Source organism: Canis aureus, chromosome 32, assembly GCF_053574225.1.
Source record: "Canis aureus isolate CA01 chromosome 32, VMU_Caureus_v.1.0, whole genome shotgun sequence".
Lineage (NCBI taxonomy): Eukaryota > Metazoa > Chordata > Mammalia > Carnivora > Canidae > Canis > Canis aureus.
The window spans coordinates 14016672-14044136 of NC_135642.1; the positions used below are offsets into that span (position 1 = coordinate 14016672).

The window sequence follows — 27465 nt, forward strand, 5'->3', positions numbered from 1 at the left end:
CCATTTACCAGGGTGACTATGCACCAGAGAAAGAAATATCTAGACCTCTCAGGGAATGTAAGTGCTGCCTCTGAGCTTACATAATTCCTGGGGATCCAGAATATTCTAACAGTCTACCTGTCAAATCAAGGACTGATGAGAGTCAGGAGAGATTCCATCTCACTGTGGACTCAGTGGATCAAAATCCAACCTATGTTATTTCCTTAGTGTTTGAGTGTACGGTTGGGATGAGAGAAAAAAGCAAAGTGTTCGGTGCAACAAAGTGTTACTAGACTGTCCAGACCAGGGTAATAATGATGCTAGCTAACATTTATTGAGTGCTTATTATGTGCCAGGCACTGCCAAGCACTTTGCATATATGATCTGAGCTGAAATCAAGAGCCAGACACTTAAACTGACTGAGCCATCCAGGAACCCCATTTACACACTAATTTGAATTGCGAATCACATTGAACCATGTAAACCTGTTTTTCTCTTCTTACTTCGTTTTCTAGGCTGATTTCATGCTCAGGGGATGCAGGTAGTCTGGTATTGGCAGATGGAAAAGGAGATCTGAAGTGTCATATCACAGCAAACCCATTCAAGATAGATTTGGTGTCTGAAGAAGAGATTGTGATGAGCATAAACTCCCTGGACCAATTGTACTTTGAGCACCTGCAGATTCCTCTCAAGCAAAGGTATTTTTGCACATTACTTGACATGTAAACGACTTTAGAAAACCAGATTGTGATTACTAATTGCCTAAATAGTTGTTATATCACCATGGAAAATTGGTTCGCCGTATTTGCTGGAATATTGTTATGAGGTCTTTCGAGGTCTTTCATCTTTTCACCTGTGCAAGTAAATGCAAGCTTGATGACAAGAATAATTCCTAGACATTTGCAACTCAATACTCTTAACACATTCTGTGTCTTTAACTGATGGCATTCTCTACTCTCTATACTCTTAAAAAACATTCTGTTGAGACTTGATAAATGTTAACATGAATTGATTTGCCTTCAGAATTTCACTTTATCTCCTTGTAATAACTTGAGTTATCCTACACTTGAATAGTTGTCCAAGAGTTTTCAGAAAACAGTTTCTTATTCAAAGCTGTTTATGTGAGGACGCCTGGGTAGCTCAGCGGTTTTGCACCTGCCTTTGGCCCAGAAAGTGATCCCGCAGTCCTGGGATCGAGTCCCACATTGGAGTCCCCAAAGGGAGCCTGCTTATCTCTCTCTACCTATGTCTCTGCCTCTCTCTCTGTGTCTCTCATGAGTAAATAAATAAAATACTTTTTTAAAAAAACTGTTTATGTGGAGATGAACTGGGAGGTAGTAATAGGGGGAGGTTCTTCTTCCATTTTTACCAATATTGTTTTTAAGTCCTCCAGTCTGTAGTTCTATTTTTATCCTAATAATAAACATCTTAAGTAATCTGTAGAAAGCATTCAACATTCATTATTCCCACATAGTGATTTTCCCATATAATAAGTCAACTTATTTATATTTTATACCTAAAAATTTTCTTATTACAGAGATAATATCTCTGTAATTCATTATAGGAAAAATAGAAAATATTAAAAAGAAAAATTTAAATACCTATAATTCTGCCACTTGTTAGTACTTCATGAATATTCAATTATTTTTTAACTGAAATAACCCAAACAAATAGCATAACAAATACCTGTGTACCCAGTACCCGGGTTATTTATATTTAAGATATTTTTTCTTTTAATAAACTCCCATATTTTTGTTTAAGAGATAATATCTAAATTGGGCCTTAATATTTCTAGTTTTGGATAAGCACATGCTACACAAGGGGATACAGTGAAAAGTCTCCCTTGCCTTTCCATTTGTCCTTGAACTACCCAGTTCCATCCTTGAAAGCAATCATTGTTTCCAGTTTTTTATGTATCCTTCCAGAGACAACTTATGTTTATATAGTAAGATATATATATATGCCTTGTTTTTTTCCTTTTTTGACACATATGATATCACCTTTACACATTATTCTGTACTTTGCTATTTTTCCTTTATCAATGTGATAGTTCCTAATTTCTTTAAAGCAGCTATGTAGTTTCTATTGTATGGTTACACCATGATTCATTTAGTAAATTCTCTCTTGATTGACTTTAAAATTGTTTCTAATCTTGTTTTACAGCTACTTCATGGATAACTTTATGTGTCATTTTGCATACATGCAAGTACATCCATAGACTAGAGTCATAGAAGTACAATTGCTAACCAAATGGTTTGTGAATTTGTAATTCTGACTGATGCTGCCAAATTACCTTCCACAGAGGTTGTGTACTAGTTTATATTTCCAGCATTTACATTCGTGTTAGGTAAATCAGGCTATCCACCTAGAAAAAAAATTTAAGTTAGATCCAAACCTCACAACATTAGCAAAAATGAATTCCAGATAATAAGAGAGACAAAATCAAAATGGTGATGTAGGAAGATTTTGAGCTTGCCTCCTCGCCCACACATAAAAATCTACAATTACATATAGAAAACTAACTCTGAGGTGCACCTGGGTGGCTCAGTCAGTTAAGTATCTGGCTCTTGATTTCAGCTCAGGTCATGAGTTCAGGCCCCACATTGGGCTCCACACTAGCCCTACTACTTATAAAACCTACTTATAAAAAAAAGAAAACTATCTCTGAGAACAAACTAAAGACTAGCAGAACAGATCATACACAACTAAGGATATAAAGGAAAAAAACCTCAAGATGGGTCTGAGGAGCCCAGACATAGTTTGGTCAGGTCCCACATCCCCAGAGGCAACACTTGAAAGTTGCATGGGTTACATGTGGAGGAGATCCATTGACTAATTTTAGGATAGCGGGAATCTGTTGGAATGCCCTCTAGGGACAGATGCACTGGTGGGTACCATTTTTCTTCTTTTACCTGGTTGGCCCAGTGTTGGTGGGTGTCATTTCTGGTACTCTCTATCTCCTATGTTAGCACCACTTGCCCAGTCCAATGTTCCCATGCAGACTTGATCTACTCAAGCCATTTCTCACCCTAGAGACTCTCCCAAGTGTCTCTGTACCCTGGCATTCCTGGTGGCCACCTTTGGCTACCATCAGAGTTCCTCTTAAGCAACCTTCAACCTCAGCACTTGAAGTGGGCAGCCTCAGCTGGTATTAGAACCCCTCCTAAGCATCTCCAGCTTCAGGGGCCAGCCCTGCACACTAGAACACCTACAACAGGCACAGCTGGACCGCTCAGCAAGCCACACAGGACACATGCCCCACTCATCAGTGCACCACAGTGTCATATCCAGGCCTCACAGCAAGCCATGGCAGGGACCAACTCCACACACCAGCATATCCACATTAGTCACAACCAGGCCTCTCAGTCAGATGGGCCAGGGGCTAGTCCTACTAACCAGCATGACTATAGCAGTCACAGCCAGTCAAACCAGCCAGATGATGCTGGAGGGTAGCCCCACACACCTTGGTGAGCCTGCACCAATTGCAACCCAGTCACTACAGGAAGGTATACACAGCACACACACGGAACACTCTTGGGGCACCTAACTGTGGTGAGCAGGAGGTCTGTGCTACTGGGCCCACAGGACACCTTCTGCATAAAGCCATTCCTTCAAGATCAGGAGATATAATTGATCTACCTAATATATGGAAACAAACAGAGAGTTGGGCAAAATGAGGAGACAGAAGAATATGTTCCAAATGAAAGAACAAGACAAAACATGAAGAACTAAAGAAACAGAGATAAGCAATCTACCAGATAAAGAATTTAATGGTCATAAAAATGCTCACCAAACTCAGGAAAAGAATGGATGAACACAGTAAAAACTTAGACAAGGAAGTAGAAAATACAAAAAGAACCCATCAGCTGAAGGATACAATAACTGAAGTAAAAAATACACTAGAGGGAATCAACAGCAGATTAGATGATGCAGAAGAACAGATCAGCAATCTGAAGAGAGAGTATTGTAAATCACCCAATCAGAGCAGCAGAAAGAAAAAAAAATTTTTTTAAATGAGGATAGCTTAAGGAACCTCTGGGACATCAAGCATACTAACATTCATATTATAGGGGGGTCCCAGAAGGAGAAGAGAAAGAGAGAGACAGAAAACCTATTTAAAGAAATAATGGGGGCACCTGGGTGACTCAGTCGATTAAGCATCTGACTTTAGCTCAGGTCATGATCTCAGGGTACTGGGGTCGAGCACCATGGTGGCCCTGTGCTCATTGGGGAGTCTCTTTCTCCTTCGCCCTTTGCCCCTCCCCCAGTCGTTTTCTCTCTCTCTCTCTCTCTCTCTCTCTCTCTTTCTCTCTCTCTCATAAATAAATAAAATCTTTTTTTAAAAAAAAGAAAAGAAACAAAGAATGGCAGAAAACTTCTCTAACCTGGTGAAAGAAATAGACATCCAAGTCCACAAAGTACAGAGCCCAAATAAGATGAACCCAAAGAGACCCACCTCAAGACACATTACAGTGGAAGAATCAATAGTTAAATATGAAAGAATCTTATAAGCAGCAAGGGAACCCCCTAAACTTGATAGGGCAGAAGGGAATGATGCTATATATTCAAAGTGCTGATAGGAGAAAAACTTAGAACTAAGAATACTTTATATGGCAAGGTTATCCCTTAGAATTGAGGGAGAAATAAGGGGTTTCCCAAATAAGCAAAAGCCAAAGGAGTTCATCAATATGAAACCAGCCTTCTGAGAAATGTTAAAGGGACTTCCTTAAATGGAAAAGAAAAGTCCATAACTAGAAATAAGAAAAATTTTTTTTTTTTTTTTTTTTTTATTTATGATAGGCACACAGTGAGAGAGACAGGCAGAGACACAGGCAGAGGAAGAAGCAGGCTCCATGCACCGGGAGCCTGACGTGGGATTCGATCCCGGGTCTCCAGGATCACGCCCTGGGCCAAAGGCAGGCGCTAAACCGCTGCGCCACCCAGGGATCCCGAAATAAGAAAATTATAAAAGAAAAAAAATCTCACTGGTAAAGGTAAACGTAATAAAGGCAGCAGTTCAACCACCTGCACAGCTTGTACAAGGCAAAAGGACAAAAGTAATGGGGCATCTGGGTGGCTCAGTTGGTTTAAACATCTGCCTTCAGCTCAGGTCATGAACCCCATGTTGGGTTCCCTGCTCAGCAGGGAGCCTGCTTCTCACTCTCTTTCTCAAATACATAAGATCTTTAAGGAAAAAAAAACAAAAGTAGTAAAACTATCTAGATCTACAATAATTAAATCAATGGATACACAATAAGATGTAAAGTACAACATCTAAAACATAAAACATGGTGTGAGAGGAGTAAAAATGTAGTGCATTTAGAATATGCTTGAACTTAAGTGACCAAACAGACTCTAAAACAAAGACTATATCAAGAAACAAAGAAAGCCATTACATAGGATAAAGGAAAAGATCCAACAAGAAATGACACATTAGACCAGATGAACTTTTTATACCCACATACATGTACATAAACAGACATTCCATCCAAAAACAGCAGAATATAGTCTTTTCAAGTACACATAGAACATTCTCCAAATTAAATCTGGAGATCTAACCTATTAAGCCACAAGACACGTCTCAGTAAATTTAAGAAGGTTGAAATCATTATTAAGAATATTTTCCGGCTACAACGTTAGGAAGCTAGGAATAAAGTATAAGAAGAAAACTGGGGGAAAAAAACTGGAAAAAAGCACATTCCAGTTTTTAAAATCCTATTTTATTAAATTCATATAAATCAATGGATTGATAGGGCAGCTAAAGTAAAAACTTTGAGACTTCATCAGAGCATTGTCATGAGGCAGGAAAGTCTTTTCTAAAATTTTAGATTGATAAAAATTTTAAGTGTATAAGGCCCCATATTAAGAATGAGAAATGAGCACTCAAATCCAACTGTACATGAAAGAATAAGTTGTCACAATCATTTTGGAAGAGAGTGTGTTATGTTGCTCTATTCTAGGGTAACATTGGGTGAGAGCAGCTTGTTCTACTTTGCTTGCTTATATCTTGTTTAAATAGTGTATTATATATTACATGTACTACATGTATAATAAAAAACTGGTAAAGTTTTCAAAGATAAACAAGAAAATTCAAATATATCTACATTTTAATAAATCAAGCTATTAATGTTCATCATAAATGTTCAATTTCATAGTTATTTTGGTAATGACATTTTTAATAAGTTAAGATATAATTTACAGCATCTCAAAAGTTAGAAATTAAAATCTTTATCACTGAACAAAATTCTGTCAGTCTTCCCATGAGTGAAACATCTTTATTTATATTAAAACAGATCTACCAAAGAAAATAAGGAGGACACATCAGTTGATGCTTCTCAGGTAATTTAGATTGACCAATTTTTTTCTTAGTCTATTTCACCATCATTATCATGGTATGGAATATAATGATTCTATTCTTCCCAGATGGGTACTTGATAATACTCTACTACATATAAATTGGGCCATGTATGTCTTTGCTCACCTTGCAATCTCATTAATTCTTTCATTCATCTACTCATGTGTTCATTCATTCATAAAACAGTTAATTCCTGAGTGCCTGCTTTTATTCCAGCTCAAAAAATTATGCTAGGCAAGGAGAATTGGCAGTGAATAAAACAAATCCCAGCCTATCCTCATGAATCTTAGAATCTAATGGGAAAGATGGACATTAAGTACAAGCATGAGGAGTGTTGCAAAGAGTGCTATAGGAGAATATAACAAGGAAGTTGACTAAGATGAGGGTCAGGATAGACTTCCTGAAGGAAATGATTTTCCAACTAAAACTGATGCACGAGGATACAATAGCTAGTCTAAAGGTGGGAAAAGAATATTTCAGATAGAGGAAATTTCATTTTCAAAGACCTTAAGGTAGGAAGGAACACATCTGAAGAAATTTTTTAAAACATACATACTTTTTAGCAGGTGAAAAAAAAGCAAAGAAAAAGGTATTGTATAACAAGGCCAGAGAGATAAGCAGGGCAATTCTGTGAAAAGCCTTATAATAATTCTCTTATCCAGCAACTATTGTTGAATATTTCCTATATGCCAGGCACTGTTCAAGGAATTGGTAATATATCTTGAATAAATCAAGTCCCCCATTGCTGTAGAGCTGGCATTCTTCTATGTCTTGTTAAGGTTTTTGGGCTTTAACCTAAGGGCAAAGGAAAACTATGGAAAGGCTATAATCAACAGAGATATATGTGGCCTGATGCCTGTTTTTAAAAGATTATTTTAGCTGAATTATGGATAATGGGCATTCCAGAAATCTTCTCTTCATCCAAAGCCATGTGCATCTTTGAAAGATCCCTGACAGTAGGTATGGCCACCGAATGGTGAAAAAAATATTTCCAGAGCAAGGACATGCCTCCTTCCTCTTGAAACTGACCCATGCTGATGAATATGAGAGAGAATATTTCCCCCTTTTTCAAGTAGAGAAGGACAACTAAGACATAGCCTTACAGTTTTGTGATCTGTCCAACCAGCTTTGGGGAGACCTCCAATTAGAGAGCTTAGATAGTGGTTTTTGCATCATAGATGCAAGAATCTGATGAAAGCTAATGAACCATTTCTGTAGAACAGAATTTTCACACTGTTTGAAGGAGTTCACAAACTCTAAAGCCCATCCATAGACCCCAGGATAATAGTCCCTACATTAAGAATTTAGATGTGATTTAAACACCCCGGCACATAGAGGCTGACTTTACAGAAGCTTATAATTATGAAGAAACCACCTAGAAATGAACAAGGGGCTCATTTTTTAAAAGAAACATGTATTTCATGCACACACACACAATTTCTAGAAAACATTTTCATTCTACTAGAAAGAATGAAACTAGTAAAACCAAGAAAGGAAACTTGTAAAGCTGAGAAAATTTATTAGCTCTACATCAAAGATTGTGAACCTGACCAGTCTTGACTCTGAAGTAGTTTGGCTAATTGAAGCAAGGTGAGGAAGTACCCATCTCATCCAAAATGTTTGATTTTTGACCTGAGTTATTTGATTCTAAATATTTTGCCTTACATCGTTTGCAAGAAAAAAAAAAAAGAATTTAAAAAATCTGACATATATAAAGACTGTATTTTAATTTTTTTTATTTTAAATTTTTTTTTTTTTTTTGAGAGAGAGTGTATGAGAGAGAGATCATGAGCAGGGAGTAGGGGTAGAGGGAGAAGCATATACCTCACTGAGCAGGGAGCCCAATGCAGGACTCTATCCCAGGACCTTGGGACCATGACCTGAACCAAAGGCAGACACTTGACCAGTTAAGCCACCCCAGGCACCAGAATGCATTTTTCAAAGTGTTTTGAAAACACTGGACTGTTTAAAGATAGTCATTCTGGACTGTGTAAAGATAGTTATGTCAAACAGTGAGGCAGTTCCTCAAAAAATTCAACATATAGGGGATCCCTGGGTGGCGCAGCGGTTTGGCGCCTGCCTTTGGCCCAGGGCGCGATCCTGGAGACCTGGGATTGAATCCCACATCGGGCTCCTGGTGCATGGAGCCTGCTTCTCCCTCTGCCTCTCTCTCTCTCTCTCTCTCTGTGACTATCATAAATAAATAAAATTTTTTTAAAAATCAGAAGAAATGATTATTAAAAAAAATTCAACATATAATTACAATATGGTCCAGCAATTTCATTTATGGATATATATCTAAAAGGAAAAGCAGAGATTCGAACAAATATTTGTATACTTGTGTTCTTTTTTTTTTTTTTTTTTTTTTTTAAGATTTTATTTATTTTATTCATGATAGTCACACAGAGAGAGAGGGGCAGAGACACAGGCAGAGGGAGAAGCAGGCTCCATGCACCGGGAGCCCGACGTGGGATTCGATCCCGGGTCTCCAGGATCACGCCCTGGGCCAAAGGCAGGCGCCAAACCGCTGCGCCACCCAGGGATCCCAGTATACTTGTGTTCTTAGCAGCATCATTCACAGTAGCCAAAAGGTAAAAGCAGTCCAGCAATCCAAGAGTCAGATGAATGTACAAACAAAATGTAGTATATACATACAGTGGAATATTATTTGACTTTTAAAAGGAAGGAAATTCTGACATATGCTACAAAATGGATGAATCATGAAGACATACGAGGTGAAATAAGCCAGTTACAAAAGGATAAATACTATATGAAATATTTGCAGTAGTCAGATTTGTACAGACAGAAAGTAGAATGATTGTTGCCATGAGCTGAGTGAGGAAGGTATGGGGAGTTATTGTTTGATGGGTATGGAGATGTAGGGGCACCTGGGTGGCTCAGTCGGTTAAGTGTCTGCCTTTGGTTCAGGTCATGATCCTGGGGTCCTGGGATCGAGCCCCACATCAGGCTCCCTGCTCCATAGGGAGTCTGCCTCTCCCTCTTTCTCTGCTGCCTGCCCCCCTTCTTGTGCTCACTTGCTCCCCCACCCTCTTTCTCTCTCTGTCAAATAAATAAAGTCATTTTTAAAAAATGGGTATGAAGATTCAGTTTGGAAAGATGTAAAAGTTCTGGAGATGGATGGTGATAATGGTTTACAACAATGTGAATGTACTTAATGTCATTTAATAATAACATTTATATAATTTTAAAATGATAAAAATGAAAAAAAAAAGGATAGGGAGCCTTTGGCTGAATCAGTCAGTAGATCATGTGACTCCTTATCTCGGAGTCATGAGTTCAAGCCCCACATTGGGCGTAGAGATTACTTCAAAAATAAATAAAATGATTAAAATGGAAGATAGTTAAAATGATAGATTTTATATTATGTCTGTTCTACCACAATAAAAAATTATTTTCATGTCAGCTACAATTCATAAGGAGGATGATTACTGGCATTTATATGGAACACAGATCAAATTTGTCAAATGTACTGACATCACAAGCAGGTCTTTTAAAAGATAGATTTATTTTCTTAGTCTAATTTTTTAACAATCAAACAAAATGTGCTATTGTAGCAACCATTCAATATTATAATGTATAAACTCAATTTGCTCCTCTTTTGTGCCACCAGGAAGACCAAGAGGATCTAGGCCTGTGGGAGGAGAAATTTGGAAAATTTGTGGATGTCAAAGTTAATGGTAACATTGAAATTGGTATAGTATTGAAGCAGATCTTGCCAAAATGGCTAAATATCAGTACCTAACATCCCTTGACCCTTGGTATCCAAACAAGTGATTTCTGTAAGGGGAACAGAAATTTCAGATTTGGGGCCTCTATTCTTCAATAATGCTTTGCTACAGAACAATAGTGAGTATGTACCTTTTGTGGGGAATGTAAGAGAAGGATAGGCCTCATGCAGTTTATGGTCTCATGCTAGAGGTATAGGGCGCAGTACCCTGCTGGTACTACTCAGTATATCAGACAGCCACACATTCCACATTTTTTTTTTTTTTTGAGAGTCAAGTGATGAGAAATGAAGTTCTAGAGCTCATCAGCTCCAACATTGCAAGCCATTGGTTCTAAACCTTTTCTAGACCTCCTCATGAGTATCACATGCCCATCTGTGACATTTCTCACTAGACTTAGTGATGGGGGTGGGGGGTGGGGAGGTGGAGTTTGTCTCTTTAGCATATACTGTTCAGATACTTGGAGCTTAGAGAGTTGGAAAAAATATTTTCCTCTTCCCTCCTACCAGTAGGATAACAGATCCTAACTCCTTGAGAATTTCTGTTCTAGCATCTTTATCTATAGGCTAGTATAATGATCAGGACTGACAACATGTCCAAAATTTATAAGTAGAAGAGTCATCAGGCTTTCCTTTCTGTAACACCATAATCTATTTTACCTTCTCTATAGCACCCCCTTTCCATAAATTCCTTTAAATAAAGACCATTTCATGTCAAATACTCTTACCTAAGAGTATTTGCTCTTTCTCCTAGTTACTTGCATTTTTACCATATCTCTAAAATAATTGTTAAATAAAGGACGTCTTTGATTTAAAAAAAAAAAAACTTTAAATAAAGACCATTTCATGTCAAATACTCTTACCTAAGAGTATTTGCTCTTTCTCCTAGTTACTTGCATTTTTACCATATCTCTAAAATAATTGTTAAATAAAGGACGTCTTTGATTTAAAAAAAAAACTTATATATCTACAATCACAGGGAAGAGGTATTTTGAGGAGCCCTCCTGATGCCCTTGACATTATACTCCCTATATGCAATAAGAATAAACGATCATAGAAGATACCCAGTCTTTTATCTAGTGAAGATTAAAATTGTTCAATACCCTTTATTTCCTAATGCAAAGAAATATGCCATACATTCTAGGAAAGTTTAGATTAGGAAAAAATCTAAAACCTCATAGCCATATTTTACACATAGAAAGGAGATTTACTATAAATGAGGACACAGAGAGTTTCAGCACATAGCTAAGGAAACACTAATAAGTGACCAGAACTTTACCTTTTGCATGTTTGTATCCCCACAGTACCTGAATGTCACATCTTACAGAAAGGGCACACCAATGACTTACTGATCAAGGCAAGTTGAGGTCTCTCAAGCCCTGTCTAGTCATCTTGCTATGCTTATAGGTAACTGAGTCTCCCTAATTGTCCCACAGAAAAGCAAAACTCAGTACCCTGGTCCCTACAGGTCCTGCCTCCATTGGTTTGGATTTCTCCTTGCATGGATTTGAACATCTCTACGGGATCCCACAACATGCAGAATCACACCAACTTAAAAATACTAGGTAAAGTGAAAACAAAAATTCTTATAGGACACTCTGGTTTCTGGACTAGAAGTTTGAAGGAAAAATATGTGAGATGTCTGAGCCTGGACCACTATGTGCCTGGCCTCTTCCTCCTTGATATTGTTTATAGATCTTTAAGAACTTTAAGAGCAGTGGTTTTCAATTTTTATCTTATTTTTTTTTGGCAAGAATTTGAGAATTATAAAAACTGTAATGCTGACCTAAAATACACAGAGGAAGTAAAAATATGGAACTATTGTGATTGAAGTAGTTCAATCCCACCTCCCTGGGTTTTGCTTTTACCTCTCAAGGCCTCTGTGTGGAATTTAGGAGAATACTGAAAATCACTGACCTAGAAAAAGGCTTTTACCAAAAAAGGACAGTAAGCCAGAGAATGGAAAGAGGTGGCATCTCGTCACCTTTGATTTCCTCAGGGAAATCACTTCAAACTATGCTATTGACAAGTAAATGCCAGAGGCATCATTCTAAGAGGAAACAAGACCAAAGAGAAACAGAATCTGATCAAGTTTGCTGTGTTCAGATGCTGTTTACACAACATGTCAATAGGTGGGCATAGTAACAAGTGAATCACAAAACTGTACTGCTCACATACCAAGCCAAGCTTTGGGCTCTCCACCCCAATTCAGTTCCCCAGCTTTCCTTACTCAGCACTGTGAAAGCACTTTAGGACACTATCTTTCATTTTATTTTAGAAGCAGAGAAATACTCTCAAAATTTACCAATTATATTTACTGTGTACTTGCTACTCTGGAGAATTCATAGGAAACACTCCTCACCTCACTAGAGATATTCAGAAAAGATACCTAAGCTATGAGACCACACATGCCAGTTGTCACAGAAGGGGATGCCAAAGGAATCAGAAGAGAATGGTATAAACCCTGGTTGGGTTACGGAAGTGGTAAGAGTTGAGCCTTAAACATGCATCGAATTTAAGTGTTTACAGGGGAGAATGGGGCTATACTATTTACTAATAATATATTTGCGATTGTAATTGATGATAGTCCATCTTTGTGTGTTTCAGTGATGGCGATGCTTACCGTCTTTATAACCTGGATGTCTATGGATATAAAATACATGACAAAATGGGCATTTATGGTTCAGTGCCTTATCTTCTGGCCCACAAGCTAGGCAGGACTCTAGGCATTTTTTGGCTTAATGCCTCTGAAACACTAGTGGAGATCAATACAGAACCTGCAGTGAAGGTGAGCTATGGATCATGGCTGCATGTCATGCTTAGAAAGAAACAAAACCAGTGTAGTCATAATTCTGGGCTTCGTAGTGACAATTCTCTGCCACCAAAGTCTTTGCAGCATAATCCGTAAAAGTTATCATCAGTATGTACTTGTTACTTACACATGGATGATACATATTGTAGGTTTGTGGAAGATTTTTCAGATCTTCATTCCATTCTTTTTCTAGTACACACTGACCCAGATGGGCCCTGTTGCAGCTAAACAAAAGATTAGATGTCGAACTGATGTGCACTGGATGTCAGAGAGTGGAATCATTGATGTTTTTCTGCTAACAGGACCTACGCCTTCTGACATCTTCAAGCAGTACTCATACCTTACAGGTACTTGCATGTGGAAATGCCAGCCTCTCATTCCATTATATTTCTTCTATCAATGTATCAATCATTGTAAGTTAATTTGTTAACTCAAATACCGTATAGAATTTATAAATAATTTACACAAGCGTTTCAAGAAGCAAGCATTTCTCTTCCCACTTTTATCAAATTTAGCTTGGTAAAATGTTGTGTTGGGGCTAGAATTCTCTACTCTCTAATCCCTAATACTCTCCGTCTACTTTCCGTGGAGACTTTAAGCCCTGGACTTTCTCTGCCTTTATCTCAGATTAGTGTCCCAACCTGAACTTTTCTGTGTTCTCTTCTCCGTTAAAATATACCACTGACTTTAGCACTAAAGCATTTTATCTTTAAAAGATGTAAAAGAGTATCTCTGTTGATGCAGAAAAAGCATTTGACAAAATCTAACACTATTTCATGATAAAAACTCTCAGAAGGCTAGGAATAAAAGGAAGCTTCCTCAGTATGATAAAAGGCATTTATGAAAAATCAACAGCCAACACCCTGTTCAGGGGTGAAGACTACAAGCTTTCCCCTATGATCAGAAACAAGACAAGGCTGCCCATTTTCACCACTCCTATTGAACATTGTACTGGAAGTTCCAGCCAGAGAAGTTCGGCAAGAAAAAGAAAAGGCATTCAAATGGGAAAGGAAGAAGGGAAATTATTTCTTTTTTTTTTTTTTTTTTTTTTTTTTTTTTTAGGGAAATTATTTCTATTCACAAATGATGTGATCCAACATGTGATCCAACATAGAAAATCCCAAAGAATCTGCAAAAAAAACTACCAAAGCTAATAAAGAAATTCACCAAAGTCGCAGGGTATATTATCAACACAAAATCAGTTGTGTTTCTATATACCAACAATGAACAATTTAAAAAAGAGATTGAGAAAACAATTCCATTTACAATAACATCCAAAAGAATAAGCCCCCTAGGAATAAATTTAACCAAGGAGGTGAAAGACTTGTACACTGCAAAACATTCCTGAAAGAAATTGAATAAGTCCTAAATAAATGGAAAGACATCCCATGTTCAAGGATTGGAAGTCTTAGTATTGTCAAGATAATAATATGAAAAACAATCTACGGATTGATTACAATCCCTACCAAAATTCCAGTGGTCATTTTTTTGAAGAAGTAGGAGAACTGATCTTCAAATTCATAGAATTGCAAAGGGTTCTGAATAGCCAGATGATCCTGGAAAAAAAAATGTGGAAGACTTATACCTCTCAATTTCAGAATTTCCTACAAAGTTAAAGTAATCAAAATAGTGTGGTACTGGCATAAAGATAGACATGTAAACCAAGGGAATAGAATTGAGAGTCCAGAAATAAACCTATATATCCCTGGCCAATTGATTTCAACAAAGGTTCGAGACCATTTAATAGGGAAAGAATACTCTTTTAAATACATGGTACTGTAATAACTGGATAGCCACAAGCAAAAAATGAAGTTAGAACCCTACCATAATGCCATATATGAAAAATTCAAAATGGATCAGCAACATAAATATAAGAGTTAAAGCCGTAAAACTCTTAGAAGAAAACAGGGATGAATCATCATGACCTTGGATTTGGCAACAGATACTTAGAAAAGACACCAAAATCATAAGCAACAGAAAGAAAAAATAGGTAAGTTCAACTTTGTTAAAATTGAAAACTTGTGCATCAAAAAATATGATCAAGAAACTGAAAAGGCTGGGATGCCTGAGTGGCTCAGCAGTTGAGCGTCTGCCTTTGGCTCAGGGTGTGATCCCAGTGGTCCAGAATCGAATCCTGTATCAGGCTCCCTGCGAGGAGTCTGCATCTCCCTCTGCCTGTGTCTCTGCCTCTCTCTGTCTCTCTCATGAATAAATAAATAAAATATTTTTTTAAGTAAAAAGGCAATAAGAAGAATGGGAGAAAATATTAGCAAATCATGTATTTGTTGTGGGTTTAATTTCCAGGGTATATAAAGAACTCCTACAACTCTACAACAAAAAGATAATTCTAAAATGGGCAAAGGACTTGAATAGACAGTTCCCTAAAGATATACAAATGGATTAATAGGTACATAAAAAGTTGTTCAACATCATTAGTCATTAGGAAAATGAAAATTAAAACCATGTAAGATACCACTTCATAACCACTAAGATGGCTAAATTTTTTAAAAATAGGAAGTAATAGCACCTGGGTGGTTCAGGCAGTTCAGCGACTGCTTTGGGCTCAGGTCATGATCTCATGGTCCTGGAATTGAGCCAGCATCAGGATCCCTGCTCAGCGGGGAGCCTGCTGCTCCCTCTGTCTGTCAGTCCCCCTGCTTGTGCTCTCATTCTCTCTCTCTCTCTCTTTCTGTCAAATTAATTAGTTAATTAAAAAATAAAATAGAAAATAATAAGTGTTGGTGAGGATGTGGAGAAATTGGAACTTTATACATTGCTGGTGGGAACATAAAGTAGTTCAGCTGCTCTGAAAACAGTTTGGCAATTCATCAAAAAGCTAAACATAGACTTTTATGTGTCAGTTTGCCTAGGTCATGGTACCCAGATACCTGGTTGAACACTAGTCTAGATGTCACTGTGAAGGTATTTTTTATGACATTATGCTCTCAGTACTATTTAGTTACATGAACAGACTTTGAATAAAGCACATTACTCTCCATGTGGGTGGGCTTCATCCAGTCATTTGAAAACCTTAAGAGAAAAAGACTAAAGTCTTTTGAAAAGAAAGGAATCTGTCTCCAGAGTGCCTTCATACTTGAATGCACCTTCCCTGGGTCTTTGGTCTGCCAGCCTACCTGTGGAATTCAGAGTTGCCAGCCCCCACAAACACATGAACCAGTTCTTAGAATCAGTCATTCTCTCTCTATGTGTGTGTGTGTGTATGTGTGTATACACACATACACACACACACACACCCAGTTGGTGCTTTTCCTCTGCAGAACTCTAATACACCCAACAATTCTACTAAAATTGGATGCTTGGATATTTGGATGCCAGTGATCATTGCAGCACTATTCACAGTAGCCAAAGATGGAAACAATCCAAGTACCTATCAAAGATGCATGGATTAACAAAATATGTTAAATTCATAAAATGGACTATTCAGTTATAACAAGGGGAATGACATTCAGATACATGCTGCAACATGAATGAACTGTAAAAGTATTATGCAAAATGAAATAAGCCAGACAAAAAAGGATAAATACTGTATCATTCCACTTACATGAAGTACCTACTATAGGCAAATTCATAAGAGACAAAAAGTGGATTAGCTATTACCAGAGGCTGAAGGGTGGGATGGGTAATAGAAAGTTATGGCTTACTGGTTACAGTTTCAGTCTGGGGTAATATTAAAGTTTTGGAAATAACTAGTGGTAATGTTTACACTACATTGTGAACGTAATTAATGCTACTGAATTGTAAACTTCAAAATGGTTAAAGTGGCAAATTTTGTGTTATACATGTATTTGCCACAATTTAAAAAAATGGTTATATACTCCCCACATTTAATTGTGTGCTTTAAGTGGGTGAATTTTATGGTTTGTGAGTTACATCTCAATACAGCTATTACAAGTAAAAGTAATGCAGCATCGCTTCTGCTGCATTCTGTTAAAAAGTCCTTGGGTTCAGTCCATGTTTAGGGGAAAAGGAATTTGACTCCAACTTTGATGGGAGAAACAACCAAAAATTTATGGACATGGGAAGACATCTATTTAGGAAAAAGGACTGTTAAGGCCCACCTACAGGCCCTTTTAACATTTTTATTACAGAGAATAAGCCTGGTTTATAGGAAAATGCTTTAAAAATGGTGCATCTGCCACCATGTTCAAAGAAATCCAAGTTTTAAGTATATGGATTTTCTACTGACTCCTGATGAGGATTTAACTCGATCATATCCCTCCTTCTTTCCCAATATTGTGTCGTCATTTTTGGTTAAATCAATATGTATGTTTATACTTTTCAAATGCTCAAGAGTGTCCGATACTTTATTCATTGCACACTTAATTTCTTGAGTTTTTTCCTACCTTTAGTCTCTTTCCCTTTAAGTCAGTCTCAACACTGCTGCCTCACTAATATTTCTAAAACATAGGTCTGCTAAGATTACATCTTGCCAAACTTTTGATTACTTCCCATAGAGAAGATTTAGAATTCCTAGCCTGAACTATAGGGCCCCTTACAAACTGACCCTCCCAGTTTCATCTTCTACTGGTCTCTCTCACAGTGTAACCAGTCTCTGTGTCTTTTCTATCCCCTGTGCCTAAGTGTTCTATCCATTTTCTTGTAGATTGCTCCCATTTGTTCTTCAAGGTCCAAACCAAATGTTACTACCTGTATAAAGCCTTTCAAGACTCCACACTTCACTGCAGGCAGAATTTATTAACCCTTCTGTATTCCTATAACACTAGGCTGAAAAACAACAACAACAACAAAAAACAAAAAACACTAGGCTGCTACCTTTAACATAGCAGTTATACCCCCCAAGCAGAGCAGTTAATTTACATGCCTGCAAATGGTCACTTTCTTGAGGGTAAGGACTATGTTTTCTTCTCCTTTATATTCTAAGTACCAAGCTTAGTGCTTAGACTCTGTAGACATTCAGGAAATGTTTATCAAATAGTAATTACCATTGTGATGATAGCTGACTCAGTTGTCATCTTCCTTTTTCAGGCACACAAGCCATGCCCCCTCTCTTCTCCTTGGGGTACCATCAATGCCGCTGGAACTATGAGGATGAGCAGGATGTAAAAGCAGTGGATGCAGGATTTGATGAACATGACATTCCTTATGATGTCATGTGGCTGGACATAGAGCATACCGAGGGCAAAAGGTACTTCACTTGGGACAAGAAAAGATTCCCAAATCCCAAAAGGATGCAAGAGCTGCTCAGAAGCAAAAAACGTAAGGTAAAATAAGCTGACACTTAGAAACCTTTTAATTATGAAGCATTTTAAAAAATTTTTCCCTCCCTCCCCTGCATTTTTTTAATTTTTAAAATTTGCCTTGGCACAGTAGTGCAAGAGAGCCATCTGATTTTTAAAAAATGGTCATGACAGTATTATCTTCAAATATAATTGTAACTGTGATAATAGGAAAGCACCTGCTTTAGGTGTCCAAGTCCCCACAAGATAACGGGGCCTTGCATTCCCATTTGTCATAACCACCCTGTAGTGATAGGATAGATACCCCAAAATCAGTCTTGAGTTTGAGGACATCAAATTGACATCACAGGGTCTGAAAAGGTTAATTAGTCACATAGTGAGGCACTCTAGAAGGAGCAAGACTGGCTCCCAGGATAGTCTGAAGATGGCTTGAGAGATCTGGGAATGGAGGCAGCTTAGCTTTTATGGTGATTAGAGGGTTGGACTGGGGTGAAGATTCCTGTGAATGCCCAGGTCTTATGTGGTTTGAGCTTCCTGCTGGCACCCAAAGAGGGAGCACTAGGGCTTTCATTGTCAGGTGTGGGCAGAAGAGTAAAGAGGGAATGGAGGGGCTTGACAGTCTTTAACAGTCAGTCAGAAATGGAATCAGGTTCTTCATCACATCATTTTTCCTGCTTGCTTTCCTGACGGACTCCACCTGCCAATCTGGCCAAGGGAAGCACTAAAATAGAAAATGGAGAAGGGGAAAGACACTGGCAAGTATGTATGGTGGTAACAACAATAACGAGTGGAGGGAGGAAGAAGAAAAAAATGGAGAGAGGAAAAGGTGGGGGACCCTATATGTTTCATGGAGATGGATCCCTGCAGCCCTCTCCTTGAGATTAAAGTTACCTTTTCAATCCATTCCTTCCAACCTCAGGCCTTTCACAGGTGGCCAGAACCAATCCTGTTAACCCCTAGTTTTCCAATTGATAAATTGACTACCATTTGACAAGTACTTACTATGGGCTAGAAAGTTTGATAGAACGCATTATTATATCTAGTCATCACAAAATTATAAGGTAGATATTGTTAACCCATTTTTCAGATGAAGAAACTGAGGCTAAGAATAGTTTTGTATTTTGTGCAAAGGCACATAGTAAGTAAGTAGTAGAGCAAGAATCTGAACTCTGATCTGCCTGACTCCAGAATCCATGTTCTTATAAGCAACTATTTATTGAAGCCATCAAATGTTCAAAATGCTGTGCTAAAGATGAGCTTTTGGGGTCTTACAATGAGTGGGAAAAAGGCAAGTATACAACAACCACAATATTGGGCAATAATGTAACAGCCAAAGAAAGATCAGGATCAGCAGTGGACTAAGAAAGAAGATTGCATCCAGCTGGACCTAAGCTGGCCTTGTGCATTTTGGGTGAGCCTGAAAGATAAGTCTCTAGCTGAGAAGTGGGGAAGGGGAGGCTGAAGCACCCAGTGGTGTTTAGAAAACAGCACAAAGGTTGGTTTGGCAAGAAAACAAGACATGTGCAAGGTTTGAGTAATGGGGAATCTGACCTTATTATAGGCTGCTTTGTATACATTTGGAGACATTAAAAGTTTTTGAGTAAGGGGTTAATATGCAGAATATATGAAGAACACCTACAACACAATAACCAAAAAACAGAAAACCCAATTAAAAATTGAAAAAATGACTTGAGAGACACTTCTTCAAAGAAGATATACAAATCGTCAGCAAACACATGGTAAGACGTTCAACATCACTAATTATCAGGGAAATGCAAATCAAAACCACAGTGAGATGCCATTTCATACTATTAGTATGGCTACTATAAAAAAAAAAAAAGAGAAAATAGCTAGTGAAGAGGGAGAGAAATTGGAACACTAACAGTGGGACTGTAAAATGGTACAGCCACTACAGAAAACAGTATGGCAGATCCTTAAAAAATTAAAAATGATCATATGACCCAGAAATCCCGCTTATGGGAATATACTCAAGGATTTGAAAGCAGGTATTTGAGTAGATATGCCCATGTTCATATCAGCACTATTCACAATAACTAAAAGGTGAAAGCAATTCAGTTGTCTATCAGCAGATGACTGGGTAAACAAAATGTGATACATACACATATAGTGGAGTATTACTCAGCATTAAAAAGGAAGGAAATTCTGATATATGCTACAAAATGGATGAACCTTGAGGACATTGTGCTAATAAGTGAAATAAGAAAGTCACCAAAAAATGAATACTATATAATTTAACTAATCTGTCATACCTAGGGTAGTCAAAAATCATAGAAGCAGAAAAACAATGGTGTTTGCCCATGACTGGGCAGAGGAGGGAATGAGAAGTTGTTTTTAATGGGTATAGAGTTTCAGTTTTACAGGATGGAAAGAGTTCTGGACATTGTACAATACTGTAAATGTACTTAACATTACTGAACTGTACACTTAAAATTGGTTTAGATGGTAAATTTTATGTTATGTATATTTTACCATGATTAAAAGTTTTTTTAAAGTTTTTGAGCAATGGACAATTAAACTTTATTATGTAGAGTAAATTTGAATAGATTTGAAGAATGATGGGAGGGTTGTTCTAACCAAAAGGATTGTGAAAGTGATGGCATTAGAAAGGTAGAGAGAAAAAAAAAAAAAGAAAGGTAGAGAGATACTAGAGACACAAAGCTGTGATCACAGATCTTCTCAAACCTCCTTCCTAAATATGCCTATACCATTGGGTTTGGGGTTTTTATTTTGTTTTGTTTTCTTTAATGTTTGTTTTTGTCAGTTTTAGCCTCTAGATGTCTAGGAGCGGGGATGACTTAATCCTTTATGTATAGCACCCAGCAACTCAGAAAGAAGCTTAATAACTGCTATTTTGAAAACATGTATTGGTTGGGCAACAATAATTATAAAAGAGCACTGGCCTGGTTTTGATACGAGTTCAATTTCCATAAGCATGAAAAGTGATAGGATTTTACCTATGTCTTAAAATATTTCAGTACTAGTAGTTATTTCTGAGTAAAACTTAAACCCCAAAACTGTGATGAAAAAATAAAAATGTACATATAACTCCTATGACACTGATGAGCTCTTCAAACCTCTATGTCTGGACAGCTTGTGGTCATCAGTGATCCCCACATCAAGATTGATCCTGACTACTCAGTGTATTCTAAGGCCAAAGAACAGGGCTTCTTTGTGAGGAATCATGAAGGAGGAGACTTTGAAGGGGTATGCTGGCCTGGTAAGATAGCACTTTATGCACTTATTAATTCCACTTGTGGAGCCCCAGTTAATGAAGGTTGCATAGCCACTGCTCTCATTTCTTACAGATCTCCCTTGCTCTAGTGTAAGCACCTTTTAGAAAGAGATGGTATTACCTTCTTTTGTATCTTCAATAACACGTGGTACAGTGTGCTTTGTATCCATTTATCAGTCAATGAATGAATAAAAAATAAGCAAGCACTCTATTTCTCTAGGCAAATAAAAAGCCAAAGAATAAGAAAATGAGAGTAACAGAAGAAGGATTCCTGCAGTCTCTCCCTTTGAATCTTCTGTGCCTGATTGGCCCATAGTTTTGACTTTCCACACTTTCATGGGTGACCTCAGGTGCCTCCAGCAACTCTGGATTCTTCATTTCAGAAATGATTAGTTTAAAACCTTAATAGAAACCTGAGGACAAAAGGAAATCACCATTCTACCATATCCTGGCCCTCTATTACAAATCCATGTCCTGCAAAGAAACCCCATACATTCTTTTCCTCCCTTATGCCACTCATGAACACTTCTCTGTTCTCTTTAAGAACAGAAGGGTCCCTCCAGGATACTTGCTTTGCTTCCATGGGCTATCTTGGGCCATCTGAGAAGGACAGGCTCATCTGGATGCTTGTTCATTGACCTTCCCCTGGGCCTCTTGGGTTGGAAGGTCTGGTGATGATCACTGGAGTCCAGCATTGCCTTCCTTCACTTCTTGCCAGACCATGCATCTGCATCAGCTGTCTTACAGCTATAGTGCCCAGTGATGAGCCAGCTTTTACATCTTTACAGCACATCCTACCGTGAGGACCACCATTTCTCACAGTCTATTCTTCTGCCTCTACAGGTCTCTCCTCTTATCTGGATTTCACCAATCCCAAGGTCAGAGAGTGGTATTCAGGTCTTTTCACTTTCTCTGCTTACCAGGTTTGTTTTTATTCTTTTCCTCTTTCCTAATTAGTTGGAAGGATGAAAGAAAGAAAAACTTGATTGAATAGAACTACTCTGCTTCATTGAGTAGCTCTTGATAAATAATACTTGGATGAAAACTCAAGGATGGCAACCACATTCCAGACTTCAGTGGTACCAGGAGAGGTGCCATATGTATTACCAAATGCACAGAAGCTGTGATTTCCACCTCCATTACAATAGACTCTGTGACATAACAAAATACTTAATAGTAGAGATTTGTATTTTCAAATTACTACATACACTTTACATAAAATAATATTCTATAGCTTATTTATAGATAGTGGTAGTGAGGGTGCCTGGGAGGCTCAGTTGGTTAAGCGCCTGCCTTTGGCTCAGGTCATGATCTCAGAGTCCTGGGATCGAGCCCAAGGTTGAGTTCCCTGCGTATTGGGAAGCCTGCTTCTCCTTCTCCCTCTACCCCTGCCCCTCCTCATGCTTCCTCTCACTATCTCTCTGTCTCTTAAATAAATAAAATCCTTTAAAAATTAAAAAAGATGGTAGTAATATATATGATAATATCTTGCAAAGTATAATGTGACATTAAAAGTAAGGTATAATAAAACTTTTTTTAAAAGATGTAATAATAAATCAATTCTTAAAATATTATAGTACCCCAGAGAGAACTAGAGAGGCCACTTGTAGAGAACTGTTTTCAACCAATTATGAGGATGATAGAGATGCCTGGTATAAATTGAGTTATTTGCTGTGTGCCAAAGCACTATGCTAAGTTCTTTGTGTGCATTTTACCATTTCATCTTCACAAAAACTCCCTGAAGTTGGAACTATAATTAATTCTAATCCCACAGATGAGGAAATTGATATATGGACAAGTTTGAAACCCTGCTCAGTTCACCCATTTTAGTAAGTGGTGGACCTAAGATTTGAACTCAGTCTGTCTCTCACGCCCAAGTCTCAAACCACTAAGCTCTAGTTTCTGAGCATCATATATTAGGATACAGAAAACAACTTAGAGCAGGGGTAATAACACTTGGGCGAAATCTGGCCATGTTCATTCATTTCCCTACTGTCAATGGCTGCTTTCGCACTGTATCAGAGTTGAGTTATTGAGAAAGAAGCCTATGGTCAGCAGAGTTGAAAATATTATTTGGCCCTTTCTAGAAAAACTTGCCAATTACTTACTTAGAGAGTGCTACAGAAGGACAGTCAAGGTAATTACATATTTGGAAACTAAATAGCCTTGTTCGTCAAAGTATACATGTTTAGGATACATGTTAAGTAAAGAGTCAGAAGAGTACATGTAAGTCACCCTGAGGCTGGCTTGTGAGGCAGCACATGTATTCTGTGGTATCCCATAAGGCAAGCCAGGCCCAGTGAGAGAATGTTACAAGGGGCAGGACTTTTGGAAAGTAGTGGAATGAGCTTCCTGAAGGACTCCATGTCATTGTAGTTACTGAGTCAAATGCTGAGAGATCAGAGATTCTATAATAGGGATTTCAACACCATGTTAACTAGACGACTCGGCAGCCCCTTTCTACTCTAAATTGAACAATTCTGTGTAGAACACAAACTTTTGACCATGCTAAGAGGTATCTTAGCTGTCAAGTCTTTCAAAGTGTTAGAGGGAAGGCAGAACTTTATCATGGAAAGCTTTAATTGCCCTTATTTAAGAGTTGTAGCAGATGATGGATATTATAGAATCTGTCAACATTCACAACCTTTCCTGTATGTGGGTTCTCCAGGGTAGGTCTCGGAGTGGACTTGCTGGGCAGTGTGTATTTCGCAGACAATATTACAAAGCATTCTTTCATTCATTGACAAATACTTATTGGGAATCTCTGTGGTTGAGCTACTGTTCTAGGTGTTTGGGATATATCAGTGAACAAAATGAACAAAATTCCCTGCCCTGTGGACCTTTTATTTATTGTAGCTCTGGAACAGAAGACAGAGCATAGATCATAAACACTATAAATAATAAATTAAATGGAGTATGAAAGAGGAATAGCGTGGCTATCACATTAACATCATCACTATAGGAGTATTATCGTGACCAAACAAGAAATTTACTTCCTAGGGATCTACTGACATCCTCTACATATGGAACGACATGAATGAGCCTTCTGTCTTTAGAGGGCCAGAGCTAACCATGCAGAAGAATGCCGTTCATCATGGCAACTGGGAGCACAGGGAACTTCACAACATCTATGGTTTTTATCAGGTAAGATATCCATAAATAAGCCACTTGACCCATGTGCCCTACCTTTTGGGTTGACAGTCATTTGTAATAGCCATTCTGTATTGTTCATTTCTCTTAGTGTGACTTTCCTGACAACTGCAATGGATCTTTTCAGGTTGTAGCCAATATGGGACTTATTATTTCTTCTTTTGTACCTTTTCTTTCTCTAATGAACTTGGTGAATTACAGATATTGTGAGATTAATGATAATATAGAAACATCTTCCTTGACAGGCATCATTAATAAATGGCATTGGATACCTCAAAACTTTTTTTGGTGTAATGTATAAATACATAAATGAAGGCAGTTAAAACAAATGTTTTGAAATTTAACAAATGTCTAAATATAGCAAGTCTTACATTCATACCAGGGGAATAAGATTTAGAACACAGATACAGAATTTCAATAAATTTTTAAATGTAGAAAGCCTTAACTACTTAGCCTTCTCATTAGAAGGTAGTAGAATTGTCTTCCATTTGTCAGTCACATCCCAAACATTTGTCAGACATCCGCCCTAATTGATATCCATGGTTCTTTGTTATTTTCATCCTGTAACTATGTTCCTACGGCCTCCCACCAATTGGCATACTTTCCAGTGGGAGCTGCTGGCTACATATAGCACAGTTCAGATAGTATGTGGTTCCTTCTTTAAAAGCCTCTTGCTATAACTGCAAACTACTTTAAAGAATTTTCTATGTTGGCCAGTGACAGTCACTTGACCTCTCTGGATCTCAGTTTTTTTCATCAATGAAAACAATCCATCTCAGAGCTTGTCCTATGATTATAAGAGAAAATCTTTTTTTTTGGATTTTATTTATTCATAAGAGACACACAGAGAGAGGCAGAGACATAGGCAGAGGGAGAAGCAGGCTCCATGCAGGGAGCCCAATGTGGTACTCAATCCTGGGACTCGATCCCAGGACTCTGGGATCAGGCCCTGAGGCAAAGGCAGACACTGAACCACTGGGCCACCCAGGCCATAAGAGAACATCTTATAAAATGCCTAGCAATAGTAATCATTGAATATGTTAGCTTATTATTTACTATTTTCATTTCTATTTTAATCAAAGTTTTCCACTCTTATTAGGGGAATTTCATTACATCATGAAAATTATTTGGTGGATTTGGTTGATTCATTTTTCTATTTTCCATTTTACATTCCCACCACCATTTACTATTTACTTCTTACATGTCCAGTAGCTTATTAGGGACATCTGCACAATGCCCTAATCTAACCATCCCTTTGAAAATGTTCTCCTTTGCATTTTAGCACATGGCTACTGCAGAAGGACTGATACAACGATCTGAGGGGAAGGAGAGACCCTTTGTTCTTACTCGTTCTTTCTTTGCTGGATCACAAAAGTATGGTGAGGAATGACTCATATGATCAGACTTAAAAACACAAGTTAGCAACCTGCCTTTTTTTTTTTTTTTTAAACATTTATGGTATATGTTGCTACTATGTTGATCCCTTCCTCTTCAGTGGCAGATGGGCAGGCCTTGGATTGTAGCAAGTGACATGCCCTGAAATATCCCTTTTGTCCTGTGAGACAGAATACATCAATTTTAATAAAGTTTAGTTACTTATTTCCTCTTTGAAGAAATGGCCACTTAAGTTGCTGGGAAAATGGCTTCAGAGTATCTCAGTCTGCTGGGAGGGTCATCTCTAATTCTGTTTGTTTGATTTATCTAAACCAGGGAAAATATACTTCTTTTTTTTTTTTTTTTTTTTTTTTTAAAGATTTTATTTATTTATTCATGATAGTCACAGAGAGAGAGAGAGAGAGAGAGGCTCAGAGACACAGGCAGAGGGAGAAACAGGCTCCGTGCACCGGGAGCCCGACGTGGGATTCGATCCCGGGTCTCCAGGATCGCGCCCTGGGCCAAAGGCAGGCTCCAAACCGCTGCGCCACCCAGGGATCCCGGGAAAATATACTTCTTAGACATTCCTTCAACCACCTGTTGAACCACTTAGCAATATGGCTTAAAATAGACCTGGCTGTTGCTTGTGGCCAGGGGTCATCTATAACTGGATTCAGTTTACTAGCTAATTCACCTTAACCACCTTCCACTGGGAAGGCTATTTTAAGTCTCCTGGCCTTGCACAAATAACTAGGAGCTTAGGTCCTAGTTTGAAGAATGCAGCCTTTACTGTATCATAGACATTATTAGGCTTCTTCAGCCCTGAAAACCAGCCTCTGTGGCATTCTACAAAAGGCCAAAATACTGTTATATCAGGCAAAGATTCATTTACAGAGATGCTCACCATAGCATTAATTCCTGAAATAAAAAAAAGAAAGAAAATCCAAATAAAGGAATATTTATAAAAGGATGGTATATCCATATGACATTATAAGACTATTTAAAATAGTAACCTCAAAAAAAAATAAAAATAAAATAGTAATCTCAGTGATTACAAGTTGATGATGAAATCTATTTATAAGCTCTGCCATTTTATAATGGTAAAATACCATTAGGACTCTCTATTGTATTATTTGGGAATAAAAAGGCTATGTGTCCCTGTAAACACATTAGATGAGACATACATACAGAAGAGCCAAAGAGCAAAAGTCCTAAACAAAGTGATTTCCAGCAGAGATTTTGCATGTGTTATTTTTAAATTTTTCCTCAATACATATATGTATGTAATTATTTTACTAGTAAAAAAAATTTAATAAAAAGATAAAATAGTTGTAATTGCATGAGCAAATGTTTGTGACATCATAATAAATGGGAAAAAAGCAGAATGTTTACATGTTTTTGTAGTATATTATCACAATTGTGTTTTAAACAATATAGAAAGGGATGCTTGGGTGGTTCAGTGGTTGAGCATCTGCTTTCGGCTCAGGACGTGATCCCGGTGTCTTGTGATCAAATCCCATATCAGGTTCACTCCAGGGAGTGTGCTTTTCCCTCTGCCTATGTCTCTTTCTCTCTCTC

At 37.8% G+C, this 27465-nt stretch overlaps 1 protein-coding gene across 5 annotated transcripts in view; it reads left to right on the forward strand.

The window, feature by feature from the left end:
* The window catches only part of GANC (glucosidase alpha, neutral C), a 76071-nt gene that overhangs the window by 19619 nt on the left and 28987 nt on the right, over window positions 1-27465 (forward strand). For all 5 annotated transcript variants that reach the window (XM_077880770.1, XM_077880768.1, XM_077880766.1 and 2 more), the window contains exons 6-16: window positions 495-677; window positions 6273-6318; window positions 9966-10032; window positions 11548-11644; window positions 12687-12867; window positions 13085-13238; window positions 17899-18134; window positions 21222-21348; window positions 22207-22286; window positions 24364-24507; window positions 25796-25892. In XM_077880770.1, the coding sequence (XP_077736896.1) occupies window positions 495-677; window positions 6273-6318; window positions 9966-10032; window positions 11548-11644; window positions 12687-12867; window positions 13085-13238; window positions 17899-18134; window positions 21222-21348; window positions 22207-22286; window positions 24364-24507; window positions 25796-25892 (1412 nt within the window). The remainder of the gene's footprint in view (window positions 1-494; window positions 678-6272; window positions 6319-9965; window positions 10033-11547; window positions 11645-12686; window positions 12868-13084; window positions 13239-17898; window positions 18135-21221; window positions 21349-22206; window positions 22287-24363; window positions 24508-25795; window positions 25893-27465) is intronic.